This window comes from Elephas maximus, chromosome 4, assembly GCF_024166365.1.
Source record: "Elephas maximus indicus isolate mEleMax1 chromosome 4, mEleMax1 primary haplotype, whole genome shotgun sequence".
In the NCBI taxonomy this organism is placed as follows: Eukaryota; Metazoa; Chordata; class Mammalia; order Proboscidea; family Elephantidae; genus Elephas; species Elephas maximus.
This window is the reverse complement of record NC_064822.1, coordinates 56,800,978-56,821,295: the sequence shown is the minus strand read 5'-3', so window position 1 is coordinate 56,821,295 and position 20,318 is coordinate 56,800,978. Positions and strand designations below refer to the sequence as shown.

The 20,318-nt window shown below is 43.5% G+C and overlaps 1 protein-coding gene across 1 annotated transcript in view; it reads right to left on the bottom strand.

Annotated features, from left to right (window-relative positions):
• The window catches only part of CACNA2D4 (calcium voltage-gated channel auxiliary subunit alpha2delta 4), a 112,752-nt gene that overhangs the window by 76,493 nt on the left and 15,941 nt on the right, over positions 1-20,318 (bottom strand). Inside the window, exons 7-16 of the mRNA XM_049884806.1 lie at positions 14,285-14,345; positions 13,488-13,638; positions 11,650-11,724; positions 10,629-10,718; positions 10,407-10,520; positions 9,159-9,237; positions 7,406-7,539; positions 4,158-4,235; positions 3,302-3,382; positions 1,821-1,895 (exon numbers count right to left, since the gene is read on the bottom strand). Of these exons, the coding sequence (XP_049740763.1) occupies positions 1,821-1,895; positions 3,302-3,382; positions 4,158-4,235; positions 7,406-7,539; positions 9,159-9,237; positions 10,407-10,520; positions 10,629-10,718; positions 11,650-11,724; positions 13,488-13,638; positions 14,285-14,345 (938 nt within the window). The remainder of the gene's footprint in view (positions 1-1,820; positions 1,896-3,301; positions 3,383-4,157; positions 4,236-7,405; positions 7,540-9,158; positions 9,238-10,406; positions 10,521-10,628; positions 10,719-11,649; positions 11,725-13,487; positions 13,639-14,284; positions 14,346-20,318) is intronic.

The window sequence follows — 20,318 nt, the reverse complement described above, 5'->3', positions numbered from 1 at the left end:
GACAGGTGGGTTTCTGATCAGTGTCCCTTTAATTGAGCTCTAGGATCAACATATTTATTATTTCCCTAGTGAGTCATTTTGCTGGCATTGGGACTGCTTCCCACAGATCCCGCTGGTACAGGACAGTCACACATCATGAGTTCAGATGATGTGACGTAAGACCTAAAATTAAGGCTCAATATTATGTGCTGCCTTGACATCTGGCCTAACCTAAAGTTCCCTTCTCCACTCTGCTCCTGTGGATAAGGTCTCCTAGCCAAACAACCATCCTTATCACAGGACCAGGCAGAGTTCCTGCTTATCCCTGAGTAGTGGGCTTCAGTTCCCTGTCAGCTCATGGACTTATTCAAACAAGCCAATCACATCCTCCCCTGGGAAACAGGGGGCACCTCATCCTCTTAATGCTACAAAGCCTGCCTCCCACAGCCCATGCTTGTTCACCTTATTTCCAAGCACAACCCCTGTGTGGTCCTCCTTCCCTGGGCTATGAGTATATGAAACAATTAGAGAATAACACCACATAGAGAATAATACCACATAGAGAGTTAGAGAATAATACCACATAGGCTGTGACTAATAAACTGCTATCAATTTCATCTGCTCAGTGTTGGGTATTATCTATTTGGCCACCTCCAAAACCCTAGGGCAGGAATTTCCCCATCATCGATGCGGTGAATAACCAAAAGAAAAAAAGACAAACCCGTTGGTGTCAAGTCGATTCCAAATCAAAACGACCCTATAGGACAGAGTAGAACTGCCCCATAGGGTTATGGGGTGAATAGGAGGTGATTAAAACAGGTGCTTGTCCAGCAGAGACTGAACTAGGAAGACAGAGTAGACAGAGTTCTTTCCAGTGCACCCTGATCTCTCTTTACTCTGAACCTCCCTGTGGGCCCTCAGTCTCCATTTGAACTGAATGGAATGGAATGTGGTTAGAATGATCTCTCCAAATGGCACCTGGGGCAGATAAACACCTTGGTAAGTTCTTGGAAAAGTACTCTGCTGCCTATTGCCCTCCGCTGCCATCTTCAATTCAGTATAAGACTGGTAGAGGGGACTGGCTAAACTTCCTCTAGGATTTTAACTCCTCTCCTCCGGTAACAACTGCGTTGTGAGGTACAGCTATTATTGCTGTGGATAGTGGCCAAGTGCCATGGGGGGGTGGGGGTGGGGAATAAGGAGCCTCTAGCCTTGAAGGCAGAACCTTTAGATAAGGCTATGCAACTTTTCCTTTTAAGCCATCAGTTGCTCAGTTAAGCCCTTGTGAAAATCCTTCTAGCTTCTGTATCAGGCTGGAGAGAGCTAGGAAGGGGGCAGGAGAACTCGGGAACACATTATTAAGACAAACTCAGGGGAGCCTTGGCATTGCCACCCCCCACCTCTCACGAGAGGGTTCTCCACACTTGTCCTGGCATTTTTATTGTTAACTAGATATTAACACCCCCTTTGGGTGGGGCCCTGGAGTTACACTTATATGGCTGTCAGACTCCCAAGGGAATGTGGGGCTACCTACTGAGGCAGTGATAGGAATGTAAGTGTCTTAAGGGTTTCTATAACCACATATCTGCACACTTCGTTACATGTTCTCTGGTCTGTTCATCAATCATTTCATGTATTTTTGCCTTGTCTCTCCTGCTAGATTATAAATGATTTGAAAACAAAGGCCATAACTCAAATACATTTTTTTTCTCATACTATCCATAACAGAGTGCTGGATTCCTACATGGAGCCCAACATGTGTTCATTGTTTCAACTACTTAATGAACCACTCCCAAGTACTATATAGTTAGGATCCCAAGGCAAATAAGACCTGTACCTACCAAGGGCCGGAGGTCAGGATGGGAGAGGATGTAGCCATTGTTAGTGTTCAAAAAGGCATATCCGTGCACTCCTAGCTGCCAGAGACAGGGATTGAGGCGCATTAGACCTGTTGTTTATGTCGAATCATTGGACTTGGTAAGGGGTTTGGGGCCATAGATAGTTAAAGATGGCCACTCACTGGGGAGAGTTTTCTAAATAGGAATACAATTGAGCCAATGTTTCATTTTTACATTAAAAAACTTATTGTGGTAAAATATAGATAACATGAAAATTTGCCATTTTAACCATTTTTAAGAGTATAGTTGAGTAGCATTCATTGCATTCACAATGTTTTGTACCCATCACCACTGTTTCTAAAACTGCTTCATCACCCCCAAACAGAAACTCAGCACCCTTAAGCAATAACTCCACATTTTTCCTTACCCTCCTCCAGCCCCTACCTATACCCATTGCTGTAGAGTTGATTCTGACTCATAGCAACAGTATAGGACAGAGTAGAGCTGCCCCATAAAGGTTTTCAAGGCTGTAAATCTTTATAGAAGCAGACTGCCACATCTTTCTCCCATGAAGGACTGGTGAGTTCGAACCACTGACCTTTCAGTTAGCAGTCGAGAGGTTAACCACTGCACCATCAGGGCTCCTTTCCCTAGCCTCTGGCAACCTCTAATTCCTTTCCATCTCTATGAATTTGCCTATTGTAGATATTTCATATAAGTTGAATCATGTAGTATTTGCACTTTCATGTCTGGCTTATTTCACTTAATTTTTTTTTTCCACTTCATGTAATGTTTTAGGTTCGCCCATGTCATAGCATGTATCAGAACTTCATTTCTCTTTATGGCTGAATAATATTCCATTGTATGCATATACCACATTTTGTTTATCTATTTATCTGTTGATGGAAACTGGGTTATTTCCACCTTTTAGCTATTGTGGATAATGTTGTTAAGAACATTAGTATGCAAATATCTGTTTCAGTCCCTGCTTTCAATTCTTTTGGGTCAATACTTAGGAGTGGAATTGCTGGGTGATCTAGTAATTTTGTGTTTAACTTTTTGAAGACTGTATCCTTTAATTTTGAAGTCTTTTCCAAATTCTATCGTTTATAGCAACAATAATTGTGCTATACTGCTACCTGACCCTTCCCGATCACATGCTCTAGGTGCTTTGATGATATAATATCATTCACTCTTAAAACAGGACTGCACAGCATGGAGGAGCAGGTTGAGAAACTGAGGCATAACCCAAGGAAAGAACTTTTTGCAGGCCACAGAGTAAATTACAGGGAACACTGGCAACGGACTCAGGAGTCCAGGCCACTGCACCCACCTTGTTACCCACCCTGCTCTGGAGACAAAATGGAGAGGCCCCAGCCCAGCTCTGGACTTGGCTGCCACTGCTGGGGAAAGGGTCCTAACACTGCCTGGGGCAGCTCCTGGGGGGCTTGTGACCCCCATTCAGGGACCTGACCCAGGCCCACCTTGTACTTAGGTGCCAGCTTCATCAGCTCTCGCAGGGCTACATCAGAGCCCACCACACCCAGGAGAATGCCATGAGATCGCTGGAAGAAAAGACACTAGGGTTAGGGGACACACAGCTTCCCTGTGAGCAGGGTCAGACAGGACCCGAGGCGTTTACAGAGCTCAGAAATGGAAGCTGCTTAGGCCTCAAGTGGTTCTTCCTCTGCCACTAAATTTTTGGCTGAGCTCCCTGGAATAAAAACCTAGAACCTATCAAGAGAGTCCCAGGAGCAATCTCAGCTGCTTAGAAGATTAATGTTCACTATTAATATTTAAGTTATAGTATCTAAATGAAATACAAAGTTGAATAAAATGTTAATCTTCACAGCAGAGGCAAAGTACTGGGAATCTAGAGATGAGAATCTACAGGTGCTCTGAACCACATGATACCTATAAGGGAACATTTCCTGACCAGATGGAGGATGGAAGGTTCTGGAAATTCTCTCACCAGAGGCCTTTACAAACAGTTAGAGTCTGCCTAAGCTGGTAGGTTAAGTGTGGTTTTGCTGGAAGACTAGGCAGATGACCTCTCCAGCCCCGTTTCCTCAGAGAAATGGCTCCAAGTACACAGTGGACTGGCATCAAGCCAGCTGCATTAGGACCACTGAAGGAGCTTTGGAAAAGTATGGACCCTCCAACTCCTGATTAAGAGATTCTGGTGGAGCTAGTCTGGGACAGAGCCTGGGAATAAGCATTTAAAATCTTCCCAAGGTAGTTCTGTTGCCCAGCCAAGTTAAAAGCCATTGGTCTAAAGATGCTGGCCAGTGGCCCAAAGTTCTAATCACTGCTGCAGTCTCTCAGGCAGTGGCCACTCACCGTTTCGTTCTTTTTGCTGAAGACAGGCATGGCCACAGTAGTCAGGAGCATCAAGCTCTGTGCCTGCGAGGTGAAGAGCTGTCAAAGAGGAAAGAGCAAAGGACAAGAGTCAGGCCCAGGAGGTCCAGCAGTTTTCCCTGCTCACGGCACACAGTGTGGAGAGTCCACCATCACTGCTATCAACTACATGGTGTCACCTTTCAATGGGAAGGAAGAAATGCCTAATGAAGTTTCACTTCTCTGCAAACAGGGAACTGGCAGAAATGGTGGATGAGAAAGGTAGGCTGTAGTGGAGGGTCAAGCTGGTTATCACTTACCAAAGACAGTCCTAAGACAGGGCAAGTCTCAGAACCCCAGAGCCCACAGCCCAGCTTCCAAACTTGCTCATTGAGCTCTCATATCTCAGTCATGCCAAGGATGAGCATGAACCCATAGAACAGGCCCATCCCTCACATGTTCAGGAACAAAGAGGTTTAGCACAGAAAAAACTTGCTGAAAAATCTCTGATATAGACCCAAAGTTGGTACAAGGGGGCCACTCAAGGAGGAGAAGGACTCAGATCCAGACCCATCCACAAACACAAGCAGACACACATGGAACTGAAGTACAAGGGCAGACCACAGTCTATTTGTAGTTCCACCTTGGGGTCATTCCTAACACACATGGGATAGACCCTCAACCTCTTCTCCACTCAGTCATTCCCAACCTCCGAGGGTGTTTTCCTTCTGATTCCCTATCTCACCATGCTGCCTCCTCCAGCTACCTTAGGAAAGGGCAGCATGGTGAGGCTCTACCTATGTGCCTCCCTCTAAAATGAAGACAGGTTCCTGAAAAGAGGTGTGCATTGACACTTTTTAAGCATCTGACCCTCATTTAGGTAAACCTAAGGAAGCTGCGAGTCATGGGTGCCTGCAGTAGACATTATCGGACAACGAAGAAATATTTGGCCATCAAGTACCTTCTCTCTACTTCATCTGATTTTTCAATTTAGTTTGGAAGTAAGGTTTTCTTAAAGTGAGCTGCAATTCTGTTCCCAGCTCAGACACATCAATATGGACAAGATGAATGCTCTTAAGTCTCCTTGAGTTATGAATTTATGATGCCATAGGTACTTCTCCCCAGCTTCTCCAGGGAATCCCATTCTTCCCCTCTTACCTGCCCTCTCCCTTAGGAGTCATCTCCCACTCTGCAGGATCCCAGTGCAGCGTGCAGATGTCCCGACACACTTGTCTTTGGGCATCTGTGCCAGGTGGGAGACCTGCCCTGGGCTCAGTGAGGAACATCCTCTACTCAGAAGTTCTCAAAGTTGGATCCAGGAAATTTACAGATGACCCTTGACTATGGGGACTCCTAAGTCAGGGAGAAGGAGAGGCAGGGAAAAGAGAGGAGACGTAAGGACTAGGGGGTCTTCCTTATTGGGAGGACAGCTGCCATTTTTTACAGCAAAGATAAAACTGTGCTGTCATATGTCGACATGAGGGGAAGAAGGGGCCTGGAAGGCTAGGATGTCCATGAAATGCTAAAGGATGACCTGGCACAATCTGTCTGAAATCATTTTTATGGCATTATAGGGAAGCAAGGTTATGCTGCTTCTCACCTTTGTTCTCCTTCTGTGTCCCTTCTCCAAACACACCCTCAAACATTGCAAGCCACCCTTAGCCAGGGTCCATGCTCCCCTCTTGGATTTCAAGGCTCTGGAAGTTGTGAGTACAAACCCAGCCTTCCCTTTGCCAGCTCCCTTGGCATGAACACAAACACTCACACACGCAGGAAGCATACAAGCAGTGTCTACTGGAGAGGTGGTGGTCCCCTCCTCAGGTCGTGGTAGCTAATGGATGGATGGATGGATGGAAGGAGGGAGGGAGGGAGGGAGGGAGGGAGGGATGGGTGAATGGGTGGATGGATGGTAAAAAATGGAAGAGAGTGAAAAGTGTGAGACAAAGTACAAAGAAAGACAAATAATCGATCTCTCTCTGTCTCATTCGTGCTCTCTCTTTCTCTTACTCTCATGCTTTTTCTATCATTCTCTGTCAATGGTATCTGCCCCGAACAGGGTCCTGAGAACACCTAGACAATGAAAGGAGAAACATACCCCAATGAAGGAAGCTTTTCTCTTCTGAGCACTTGCTTTGAGAACAGCAGTTGGTGATAGTTGGATGGCATTTCCTGAGTATGACCTTATTGGCTGAACCCCTTTAAGGTAGATTAATGAATTTTTTCTTCCAAAATTGGCAGGATGGTTCATATCTACTATTAATAGGTAGAGAGGTAAGTATGCCACTGACCTTAGACAGAGTTAAGTCAGAAGCAAAGCTGAAAGTTTGCATTCCTAGCCTCCCTTGTAGCTAGGAGTCAACATGGGCCAATGAAATATAAGTTCGAGTGTCATCTAAGACTCCCTAGAAGTTCCTTTTACAGGAGTGGGACATGCTCCTCTCTCCTTCCACCATCTTGCTGCTCAGAATGTGATGTCTATTGACTAGAGCTCCACTAGCCACCTTGGACCAGGAGGACAAGGGTCATACGTGGGGATGGCAAAGGGGACAGTAGGAAGGAGGGGCCAGTGATGACCAGAGAGCTCCTCATCAGCTCAGGGCCAAACAGCTCTGGACTTCTTTTACGTGAGGGAGAAACACGCTTCTATCTGATTTAATCCGGTATTTTTAGATCTCTTTTAATCTCAGGCTGAAACATCATCACTGAAGCAGATGGTTGCACACGTGATTTGAGAGGTCCCAGGAAGGTTCCTCTTCCCCCAAAACAGCTCATCTGAAATTTTACCTTTGATAATTTATTCCTTTGTATAAGTCATTGCTGCCCACAGGCAGTTTCTGTGAAAATGCAGGTACCCAGGAAAGAAGAGCACATGATTAAGCGTTATGATTGATTGTGAATGACTGGTCAAACTTTTTTCTTCCACAGGTAGGGGGGAAGAACAATGAGGGCGGCGAGTCCCAGTGGGAGAAGGCAGGAGAAACAAATTTGGAACAGAGGGCTCTGTCCATGGGGCAGGCCTGGGCAGGTTTGCTGGGAGGATTTCTGGCATCCAGAACAGCATATGGGCATGAAACTGCTACTGGGCTGGGGGGTGTCAGGAGAAGGAGGGGAAAATGCATGAAAGAGGGGGTGTATTCATCCCTTCATAGCTCTGCCTAAGAAGGTATATTATGCTGACTCCTCTCCTGACCCAGGAAGTCACGACTTATACCCCAGGGTCCCTAACTCTGGGGCAGCTGTTACAGCCCCACCTGGCTGTCCAGGTAAGCTTCTGTCCAGGTGATGTCGTGGTCGTGGTTGATGACCATGGGGCGGCTGAGCACATGCAGGTACTCCATCACGTTCTCCTGGGCGTCTGCCAGTGTGGAGATCTGCGTATAGTAGCCTGGTGGAGGGAAAGATTGTGTGGCTGTAGTGATGTGGGGCTCCACTCAAAATCTCCCTGCAGGGGCCAAGCACCCTTCCCCCAGCTGCTGATGCCTCACAGCTGGGTCCTTCACTGGGAATTGCCCTGGGCCACCAGGAACTACCTCCCCTAATGTTATATCTCTTCCAGGGGCTGCCGTAGGGTATCAGTACTGAAGGGGAATTCAAAGGCCCAGGTCCTACCTCACTTTGGGAGAACTCTGAGGGCACTTGCAGTCCCAGAGCTTCTCATAGGGACAGCAGAGGTCTCAGGTGCAATCACATTGAGGGTTGGCTGCTCCTTCTCCCAACTCTGCCTCCCTCACTTCCTTATGGGTGTATCTCCCAAGACTGCGTCCCAGTAAAACTTCTGCCTGCAACTCTAGGTCTCAGAGTCTGTGTTCAGGCAACCCAATCTAAGACAGTAATTCCTTGCTCAGCCTCCTCGTTTCTCTGATCATTGTCCTTCCTCAGATTACGAGGTGGGGTGCTATAGCTTCTTCGCTATGTAGCCACAGTGACATTTAAAGACCAAATGGCTTTAAGGCTATGAGTGAATTAGTTCATGAGCACCTCTCTGATTTCATTGCTCACCACCTCCCACAAAACATTCATCCCACACTCAGGTAAAACGGGACATTTTTCTGTTCCCAACATATGTCCTGTCTCAGGTTTTTTGTCCATGCTCTTCCCTCTGCCTGGAACACCCTTCCTTGCTCACTAGGTCTGGCTAAATCTTACCAGTTTTTCATGTCTCAGCTTAGACAACCCTTTCTTCAAGAAGCTTTCCCTGACTCCCCAAACTGAGGGAAGCACCTCTCCCATTGTGCCCCCGGCACCCTGCATAATCTGTGCCCCTCCAGAATTACAGAATTTCCAGTTTGTTTATTTGTTTGTCTTCCATGCTGGGCAGTAGGAAGAGCAAGACTGAGCCTGTTCTGACCACTCTCGATTCCCCAGGGCCTACAAACAGTACCAGGTTCAGAGTAAATGCATGCTTGACAGATTTTTGTTGAATCAACAGTGTCCAAGCTGGCACAGTGAGCCCCAGGTCTTGGGTTCTGGTTAGAAATAGGCCAGGACTGTCTGCATACTAAAAATTATTCCAAAGAAAACAGCGACCCTCTGTTTTTTGTTTGGCAGCAGAACCAGAGCAAATGGGCTTAGTTTGCAGCAAGAAGGATGAAGGCTAGACACCAGAGAGAGCTTACACTTAAAATATTAGTTCCACCTTTACCTCGTCCTGGTTTCGGTATTGTGGTTTTGTGTCAGGCTTTTTTCTTTTTTTTTGAAGAGAGAGCTCTTCTCCTTTCTGCAAACACTGGAGAGATGACTCCTAAGTTCTATTTCAGGTGACTTATGACTTAGGAAGAGGCCCTGAAGGCACCATCAAGCACTTACTCAAGGTTCTATGGAGCAATCCACAATTTGTCTCACTTTTTCCAAATAAGAAGAAGGAGGGCATGTCCTGTCATTCCTCGCACATCACCACTTCACTGCACAGCGCCAGTGCAGAAGCCTGCACACAGCACCTCTGGGTGTCCCACTTGTGCTCAGGTGTGGGCTACAAGGCACTCACTCGGCTGACATGTCACCTACCTTTGTTGTTGCACGCGATCCACTTCATGCAGTCAGCAAAAGTCACTTCTCTCCCAATGAGGTAGGTGAAAACTCGGACCTAATCCACAAGACACAGAGCGGCTCAGCAGACATTTTCTCCACAAACAGCAATCATTCCTGGCCATAGTAATGCTAACTTTATTTATGTGGGTTTTAGATGCTGGGTCAACCAGTTTGCAGGCTTTGGATTCCCCCAAGTGGTACCGTGATGGCGCAAACATTTAAGTGCTCAGATGCTAACTGAAAGGATGAGAGTTCAAATCCCCCCAGTGGCTGCATGGGAAAAAACCCTGGTGTTCTACTTCTGTAAAGACGATCATGAGGACAACTCTACAGGGCAGCTCTACTCTTCACATGGGGTCACCATAAGTCAAAACGGACTCGATGGCACCTAACAACACCAACAACACCTCCTTGTGATCTGAAAAGATGCTAAGGTCCAGGCAGCAAAATGACTGGCCCAGGGCCAAGGTGAGCGTGGAGCAGGTATAAGGCTGAGGTTCACAGTCCAGCAACTTTCATGTCTCAAAACCATATTCTGATCCCTCATCCTGACTGCCCTCACATTCCTCTTCATTGAGACCTCTGTGCCTAAAAACCAGTTGCCGTTGGGATGATTCTGATTCATGGTAACCCATGTGTGTCAGAGTAGAACTGTGCTCTACAGGGTTTTCAATGCCTGATTTTTCTGAAGTAGATCTCCAAGCCTTTCTTTTGAGGGCTCTCTGGGAGGACTTGAACCTCCAACTTTTTGGGTAGTAGCCTAGCACATTAACCTTTTGCACCACCCAGGGATGATTTCTCAGTACCTAGGACTGACATAATTTTTGACCACCAAATCGAGACATAGCTCCAGTAAACATTGTTGTTGGGTACGTTGAATCCGTTCCGAGTCATGGCGAGGCTATGTACGACAGAACTAAACGCTGCCTGGTCCTGTGCCATCCTTACAATCATTGCTATGTTTGAGCCCATTGTTGTAACCACTGTATCAATCCATTTTGCCATAAAGATTAAAAAAAAAAAAATGGGGCAGTTCCACCCTGTCATAGAGAGAGAGTCGCTATGAGTTGGAATTGACAGCACACAACAACAGTGGGACAGAACACTTGAACTCAGTGCAGCCCTGGCTTTTCTAGGTCCCACTGGTTGTCCTATCCATGGCAGCAGGAGAACTCTCCCCTTGGCCCCTTCCACTCCTCCTTGAACCCCCACTAGGAGGATAACCTTGCGATCCGGCCAATTATACTTCTCAAATACTGGCTCATAGTCCTCCACGGCACCATCGGTGATCAACATGATGGCCTGGTTACAGAGGCTTCCTTGCCTGGCCTCCTGGAACTGTGTGGGGAAGGGGAGGACACCATGACTGCGGGCTGTGAACTGCCCTCCCTCCACCTCCACCTCTTATCCCTGTCACTCTCCCCTGACTTCCTCAGGTGCGCATACCTGCTTGAGGATTTGGAAGGCTTCACTCAGGGCTTGGTTCACAATCCCTACACCTTTGACCATCAGCTCTTCCACCAGCTGTTTGAAATGCTGTCATGAGTGAAAAAATTTGAGAAAGGTCAAGGGGTTGAGTGGGCCAGCAAGCCTTCATCTTTGGTCTAAATTCAGGAGACTATTTAGAGGTATTGTCCAAAAGAACACCATTGCAGATTCCACCTCTTCATGATCCACCTAATTTCGTGGGCTGAGCCCCTGCAATAATTGTTTCTCAAATGGCCTCAAGGTAACTAGGAGAGAATGACTTTTTGTATCCCCTGCACTGGAAGGATACTGCCAAGTGTGAGCACTACCAGAGAACTGGGCAGGGACAGGGATGAGGAATGATCTCCTGGGAGCCAACACCCAAGTTCCTGTGGTCTCAGGAACATCAACATCCTAGCCCTTAACTCGATGGTGAGTGAGCATTTCACAGGAGAAGACGTGGAGGCAGCCAGGGACTCTAGGAACCAACCTATGGGCCAAAATTCAAGAGGAAGCCAAACCCAAATTCCCCACCACAGAAGGAAGGATTTATGGCACACAAAATGTCCCTTTAAAAAACAGTTGCCACATCCTCTCCTCCTTGGCCTTTTACCAGAGAAAAGGACTCAACTCAATGAGTTTGAATTTCTTCTCCTTTTGAGGAAGTTCCCGTGAAGACTGACAGAGTGAAAAGGCCCACGGGGGAGGCAAAGAGGGGGACTGAGTCCTGGGTCATTCACAGAGTGAAAAACTAGCCCCTGAATAGCCGAGCTTCCCTTAGATGCAGCCTTTCACTATTTCCTGTAAATAGGTAGGTACCATATTTATAAGAGAGATTTCTTGGGCATATTTGCATGGTTAACCACAAATTTGCTTTGCCCTCTTTCTAAGTGCTATGGAGTAAGTACAAGGGGGCCATCAAAGCAGTCTACGCAGGTGACACCTCAATATCCTAGCAGGAACAGGGGCTCAGAACCATCAGGCCACAGTGGACACTCACCTCTCGGTTGTCTCGATCTGCTTGGACGAGGATCCCTTTAAAGCAAGGCTCAATGTAATGAACATATTCGTTGTACTACGGTTGCGGTGGGGAGAGGCGAAGAAAGAATAAACAGGATTAGTTAGAAAGTCAGGGCCTGGTGAAGAAGCTTAGGCACTTCATAGGGTGGTCAGGGGTGAGGTTCACCTAGACAAGTGCTTACTATTATCTTGGGGTATACTTTACTTTTTGCAACTTTTCATACTAGAGAGAAGAGAGTAGGAAGAAGAACAGGGCCTATGAACTCTAAAAATTCTCTCATATCTGAATTCTGGGCTTTTTCTGAGCTGGCTGGCTGAGGGACATTCATTTCCCAGAGTTCAGAGAAGATGCAGTTGCTGAGAGAATTCCTTTGGGTCTCTTCCTCAAAGATCAGACAAGGTGCCCCCACAGGGAAGCCCAGAACCTTCCATGTGCACCCCCTCCCCAACAGGCCTCATGGCGGGATGAGGCTCTGTGCTTTCTTCTCTTTGCTGTGTGTATATGAAGGGGTCCTTTTGCTATCAACAGAGGGTGGGGTGGGGAAGGAAATGAATTATTACTTGTCCTCCCTTTCTCTTAATCACCCCACTTCCAGATAGTTAAACTCAAATCTTCCATATTGCTCTGACGTCCTTAATGCACTTCTGCATAAACGAGAGAAGGAAAGAAGGGGAGATAGTGGTGACCAAGCAGTAGGACAGCATGGGTGCTCTGGGGAGAATGTTGGCAGCGAACACTTCCCTGAACTTCTACTTCCCAATCTGTTGAAAAAGCTGGGGGGTGGGAGAGGGAAGACAGGGTTGGGTGGGAGGGCAGAAAGGCTCTGAGGGATAGGCTCACACTGTCCCACTCTTGTGGAGTGATGGAACCTATTTTCTGTGGCCGTCCTGTCACTCCTGCAGGCCCAGGAACAGGACGGAGAGAGGATTAAGATGAGGAGGTAGGGCCTAGGGGTGACACAGGTGGGTAAACAGAGGGAGGCCTCCAGGGAGCAGTTCAGAGAGTGTGGGCTGGAAATACAGGAATGGGGGGGGCATTCTTGTACCCCAGCAAGATTATTTACAAGTTAGACAATTTTGCCTTGGCATTACTTTGCTAGATAAGTAGATTCCACTAAAGATCGGGATTTGGGGCAATGTGACAGGCTGTGGGCAGAACTTTTGGATCAGGTAGAACTTCTAGTGCCCTTCAAAGCCCCAAGGTGGCTGTCAGCTCTGCCTCTTCAGAGGATTCAAATGGCCCACTTTTGTTGCATTTCAAAATAGCATCCTAACTTGTCCCCCCTTTTTTCTTTATTCCTCTACTTCATCACTTCTCTAGGGATAGGTGGAGCTGCCCTCGGGAAGTGTTGCTGTAAAAACAGGTCCCAGATTTGTTGTTCCCTTTCTAGGCTCACACCACCTACTTTCCCCCTTCTTCCAATTCTTCTGGATTTGATGAGATTAAAGAACTGGGGAGGACTGGAATTGTTGTGAAGCAGGAACCTGGGGATCATTCACTCTACATCAGATTGGAGAATAGATCTGAATGGGAATAAACTGGGCATTTACTTATGGTCAGTGGTTCTTCGCCTTTATTAGATCCTAGACTTCTCTAAGAAATTGAAAGATAGGACCCAGGAAAATGGATGTACACAGCATTTTATATATAATTTCAGGGGCTAGGACAGACCATGGACCTTAGCGTAATAGCCCAGCTCGAGAGAAGAGAATCAATCTATAGTAGGAGGCATCAAGTATTGGTCATTCTAGAGCAGGTAGAAGAAATTATTTTCTCAAAGGAGTGAGAACTGCTCTAGAACAAGAAAGCACATTTACCGCAATGATGTTAACGAAATCATTCTCTCCCAGGGTGTCCAAGATGGTGGAGATGGTATGTTTGGCAATAGCCATCCTCAGCCCCTTCATGCTGCCGCTCACGTCCACTACAATCACTATGTCCTTGGGAGAAGTAGCAGCCTGTATGTACCTTTGGCATGAAGAAATGGAAAGAAAAGGGATAAGCAGAAGATGGGAAAACCAAAGTCAAATAACCCCCTGACCAAGAGTTTTCAGTTATTTCTATTCAAATTCTGGCCCAAATACATTCAAAGTTCAGGGCCCCATCTATGATAAATTTTGTTGTGTCCTATAACAACTTGGCATACGTCTGAAGCCATTTTGGCTTGATGTAGTTGGGCATGTGCCTACTCAATGGGCCATCAGGTGGGAAAAAGGTCAAATCCTGGTGGTTACCCTGGTCCTGTTTGGTTTAGACCAACCAGAGTTCCTACGGGGCTGGCAGTGGGAAAGGAGAGAGCTGGGTTTCACCCTGAGTGTCTGTTACAAATCTGCCAGAGAAGGGGCAGCAAGGGAGAGGAGATCCTGACAGAAGGTGCATTTGAGGATAGTCCAGTGTTCTGGAAGGAGGTTTAAATTGAGAAAGAGAAACGTTATCAGTTCTAGATGATCAGTCCTGCAGCAAAGGCAGTTGTAGAGGGAAGGGAGGCATCTAGCTGGCAATTCTTCCTGCTTTGTGCTGGATTAGGCCTTTTGGTGAGGTGGGGTGTTAAAGGGGGTGGGCAAAGAGTATAGGAGAACTAGGAGCCAGAGATTTTTCCCCTATGAGTTCTTACCAGCCACGATTTCGGCAGTCAAAGGCAATGACTCCATTCTCATCAGGTGCCCATTTTATACCTGGGGAAATAAAGGCTGGTTCTTTCACTAGCTCAGTGAGGCTTCCCCAGAGCCCCTGGCTGGGTGCTGACACCCAGAATGGCCATGATCCCCAGGCAGAGCCAGCTGAGATCTGGGCAACAGGGTGTAGGAACATGGATTATATTCTGTAAATTGGGGCAGCAGGCAATGAGGGAGCCTGCTCTATGGAGGATCACCCACCATGTAAACTGCCCCTATCTCAAATGGGGTTATTTTATAGGGAAGATCCCTAAATGTGGGGCCTGCAACCCATTTGTGAGATGTGACTTTTAACATCCATTATCAAAGCATAGACAAGGTGGTAAGAGAGCCAGATACCCTGTTTTCCAATGTAGTGCTCTTCTTGCTAGCCCATCTGCCACTAGTCAGGTTAAACTCATTAGTGCTCATGATCCCTTCTGTTAGTTGGGTCAGGAGAAATGATGTGGGTATGCAGCTGTAAGCTCCTTGAGGACAGGCATTCCCAGCACTTAGTGCAGTGTCTGACAGCACCTGGCAGAGTAAATGCTCAATAAATGCCTGTTACATGAATGAAAGAACAAATACATGAATATGGAAGCTCTTCCTTTAACCTAACGAAGTGCTATGGTCGATTTTGTCCTATTCATGTAATCAAATACTTGGCTAGATACACATAAAGCACTGATAACACTGATATGATTCATGATAGAATCTCTATTCAATAGGATTTTAACAATTTGGAATAGTGGATTCAAATAAAGAAGATTAAAAATAACAGTTAAAATTGTAATATGTTGCATTTGAAGTAGAAAAAAAATTATGGCAATATCATGAATGACGAGGAGTTCTAAAGGATTTGCTGTTCCATAGCAGTTAGACTTCAGACAAGATATGCTCTTTGAGGCTTTGCTGGTCTCTCAAAAACAGGAGAGATTTGCAGGTAGTACACCCCCAAACTAATGATAACAGAGTCCCAAGGGTGAGGGGCAGGGGCCAGGAGTATAAGGAGCCAAAGACTTGATATGGAGAAAGATGATGTTGAAAGATGGAAAGTATGGATGAGAGCCATGGGTGGAGTTCATGTGGCTGGAGCTTGAATGTCAGGGGTCTGATCTGGACCTGTAGCAATGAAAAGTGGGGTCATCCTATAGCTGCTTTCCAGTAGCAACATGGTGATGGGCATTTGGATCTTCAGAACAGCAATGAAAAGGAGAAGCTAAGTCTGAGGCTCCTGACTCTGAACCAAAACCTTGGAAGATGGTGTGGGTGGTCCTGGTATGGGAATATCCTCAATTCCTGGCAGAAATACAAGGAAATCCTTTTTAGAGGAAGCTTTCCAAAGTCAGACCTGCAGAATTCCTACAAACATGCCCTCATGAGCAAAGATTACTAAATACATAAAAAGGCAGCTCCTATGAGTAAAAGGCAGCAGAGTCAAGAATCATCAGACTTAGCCTCTCAAAGATCTCAGATGTTGTAAATATCAAATACAAAATATAGAGTAACCATGTTTGAGGAAATAAGAAACAGAAACATACAGAAAGAAATAAAGTGTCAGCCTTCAAAAAAAAAAAAAAGAGGGAACTTTTAAAAATGAAAAAAAAAAAATTTAGGTTGAAAAAATCTAAAAGGATAGTGGATTATTCATAGAAAGAGAGAATTTGTATATTTGAAGAATTTGCCTAGAATCCTGTGGAGGCTAGAATAAGAAGGTTCAATATATATGTCTGATTGGAGATCCAAAATAGAAAAGGGAGAGCACATAGGAAAGAAAATGGTTAAGTACATGATGCCTGAAAAATTTCCAGAGCTGATAAATCCACAAATTCACTGATTCAGCAAGTATAGTATACCCAAAGCAGGATAAATAAAAAGATATCCACATATAAATGCATCATAGTGAAACTGCAGAATGTCGAAAGCAAAAAGACCTTGAAAGCAGCCAGAAAGAAAGGCCAGAACACCTGCAAAGAAACAGCAGTTAAATCGACAGCAGATTTTCTCAACATCGCTGGAAGCTAGAAGACAATGGGAAAATATTTTTAAAGTGCTGAGAAGAAAGAACTGTTAATTTAGAATTGCATTCCCAGAAATACTATCATTCAAGAATGAGGATAAAATAGAACAATTATAGATAAACACAAAATGTAACAGTTTACCACCAAAAGACCCACTGTAAAGGAACTTCTGGAGGATTTACTTTAAAAAGAAGGAAAGTGATCTTGGAAAGACAGCCTGAGATGCATGAAGAAAAAGCAAACAAATAAAAAGATAGACAAGTAGTTAAATCCAAACAAGCAATAACTGTATCCAATAACAGTAATAGTGTTTAGTTTGTGCAGATGAAAAAATGTGAAATATCATATGACAATAGAATGGAAGTCAGAATGGGGGGAGGCATGAAAGAGTTTTAAGGTCTTTTTGACTAGGAGAAGGGTAAAAATGTTATTTAATTTTAACATTTTGTTATGTTAAATACAGGTAGTTCCCGACTTACGATGTATTTGCATTACAACCAACCACATTTACAACCGTCCATTTATTTTGTGCATCTTATCTTTAGTAATCTGTACTACATACAATGCTGCAGTGCATAATTTGCCGATGTTATCATTCTCAGGTGTTCACTCATGGATGTTCAATTTTATGATTTACTCTTCAAAACACTGCTGTATAGCAGGCTGAAACATTGCATCTTCCTGGGAAAATGCATGCAGGGGATGTGGAAAAAATTGCTGAGTTATGTAAACATGCTGCAATCATTTGATCAGGATAATATGATGGAAAAGACTGGTGGAAAAATCATCCACATGGCAAGAACCTGAATTTAGAACTTGGTATCACCGATGTGGAACAGTTCTTGGATCACGAAGAAGGGGAATTGACAGATCAGGACTTGATGGATTTTGAAAAGGAAAGAAATGCTGAAGAAGAAAGAAATAACGAGGAAGAGGGAGGAGGAAACTTTTCAAAAAATTTTATGCGAAAGGACTGGCTGAAGGTTTTCTAAACTTAATTAGGGGCTTCAGCTTCTTGAAAACATGGACCTGAATGCTGATCACTTTGCTAAAGTTGACAGGCAGATTCGGGAAGCAGTGAGATGTTACCATGAAATATATGAAGAAAAAAAAGAAAAGGACCATACAGACAACTTTCATTAATTTTCTGACTAGGAAGTCCACCCCCATTCCCAGGGATAATCCAGATGATCCAGAACCTTCTATAAGTGGAGTTATTACTGCAAAATGCCAATGTTGTCTAACTCTTCTTCATTGTTGGAGTAAATTTTTATGATTTGTGTATTTTTAATGTATGTATATGGTTAAGTGTTACGGCCGCTGACCAAAGGGTTGGCAGTTTGAGTCCGCCAGGCGCTCCTTGGAAACTCTGTGGGGCAGTTCTATTCTGTCCTATAGGGTTGCTATGAGTCGGAATCAACTCGACGGCACTGGGGTGAGTATATATTAAAATGTGTTTGTAAGTTTATATGCAATGTTTTCAACCCCAAAAGACAATAAAGATTGGATTTATGAAGATGCTGATAATAAAAGGCAATAATAATAAATGGTAAACAAACAAAAAAATGAGGCATTTGACTAATGTCAGAACTGACTTACGATGGAGTCATCAGAACAGAACCCTGTTGTAAGTTGGGGGCTACCTGTATGCCTAATAAAATTACAGGAGTAATTACTAAAAGAATAAAAATAGGGGGCATAAGTGCCAGAGTGGTAGAGAGTTTTAAAATGGGAAATAATGGAAGAAGAGGAGATTTATCAGAAAAATTTAATCATTAAAAAAAGCAAAAGATCAAAAAAGGAAACATAAAAATAGTGGGAAAGTAAAAATTTAAAAAATAAAGTGATACCAAGTTCAAATATATCAATGTTCACAATAAATGTAAATGTACTTAACTTGCCAACTAGTAAAAGAGACTGTCCATTTGGATGAAAATTAAAAAGTTATTAATTATTTTTAAGAGATAAAGCTAAAACAAAATGACATAGAAAGGTTGGCAGTAAAGGGATGGGAAATTATGTTTCATATATATACACGCACACACACACATACGTATACATATGTATGAAACTTTGTTTCGTAGACTTTGGACATGTTATCAGGAGGGACCAGCCCCTGGAGAAGGACATCATTCTTGGTAAAGCTGAGGGTCAGCGAAAAAGAGGAAGCCCCTCACAGTGGCTGCTACAATGGGCTCAAACATAGCAATTGTGAGGGTGGTACAGAACCAGGCAGTGTTTCATTCTGTCGTGCATAATGTTGCCATGAGTCTGAACCAGTCTGGCAGCACCTAATAGCAACAGCACCATATACATATGGCAAACATGGTTGCCACTCTATGAATATCAGGCAAAATAAACATAAAATAAAAAGTATATTGAGGGTTATCAGGGGTCGCAATTATTGATAGGTCAAGCAGACATAAAATCAGCAAAGATATAGAAAATTTTAACAGCACAATTAACAAGCTTGATTAATGACTTATATAGATTTTTTCATCCAACAGTTCTCAAATACACATGGAATATTTACAAAACTTGACAACATACTAGGCCATAAAACAAATTTCAATTAATTCCATGTAGTCAGTACACCATGTTCTCTGACTTTGCAAAATGATTGAACTAGAAATGTATAATAAAAAGATAAGTATAAAATCTCCATATATTTGGAAATTTAAAAAATGTATTTTTAAATAATTCAAAGGTCAAAGAAGAAATCACAAGAAAATTGTAAAATACTCAGATGCAAATGAAATTAAAACACTACCAACCAAAACTTGTGAGATAAGCTTAAATGTAGCTTCCAGTGACAATGTGTAGCTGTAAATGCTTATTTTAGAAATGACAAAAGGCTAAAAATAAAAGCTAAGTGTCCAATTTAAGAAGTCAGGAGAAGGCAAAACAGAATAAATCCAAAGAAAAATAAAGCTGAAATAGATGAGATAGGAAACCAAGAAACAATACAGAGTGATCGACGAAGACAAGACGATTTCTCAAAAGACTAACAAAATAAAGAAACCACTGGGAGATTGATAAAGAAAAAAATGAACAATACTATAAATAAAAAGGAGACATAAGTATAGTCACAGAAGAGATTAAAAAGATAAGAAGAGAATAATAGCTTTATGTAAATAAATTCAAAAAATTAGGTGAAATAGATGAGTTCTTAGAAAAATGTAATTTATCAAATTTTAAGAAGAAATAGAAAGCCGTATTAGTCTTGTAAGTATTAAATAAATGGAAGGGGTTTAAAATTTTCCCATAAAGTAAACACCAGGCCCATATGGTTTTAAAGATGAGTTCTAGTAGGCATCAAGGAATTAATCACTCTAATATTATTCAAACACTCCTAAAAACCAAATAAAAAGGGAATACTCTGCAATTTATTCCATAAAGCTGATATAACTTTGACAACAGACAAGGCCAGTTCAAGAAAGAAGAATTACAGGACCATCTCACTTATAAATACAGATGTAAAAGTCCTAAACAAAATATTAGTAAACCAAATCCAGCCGTACATAAAAAGGTTATAATTTACTGTAATTAATAGGTTTATCAGAAGAAAATAGAGGTGAATTTCTGGAGTCAGAGATTAATAAATTTGTTGCATTAAAATGAAGAATTTTGCTCACCAAAAGCTTACTGAAAGAAAACTACAAGACAAGCAAAACTAGAACAAGATATTTCCAATCCATAAAACTGACAAAAGATTAGTATCAAGGATATACAAAGAACACCTACACATGAAGCAAGAGAGAGAGAAAAAAAAAAAAACTATCCAATAGAAAAAAGGCAAAAGACATTAACAGGCATTTCACAGAAGAAGAACTATAGCTAATAAACATATAAAGAGATGCTCAGCTTCACAAGTGATCAAAGAAATGCAAAGCCAGACCACAACGAAATGCCGTTTTATACTAAAAGATTATTAGCAAACATTTTTTAAAAACAATACCAAGGGTTAGAAAGA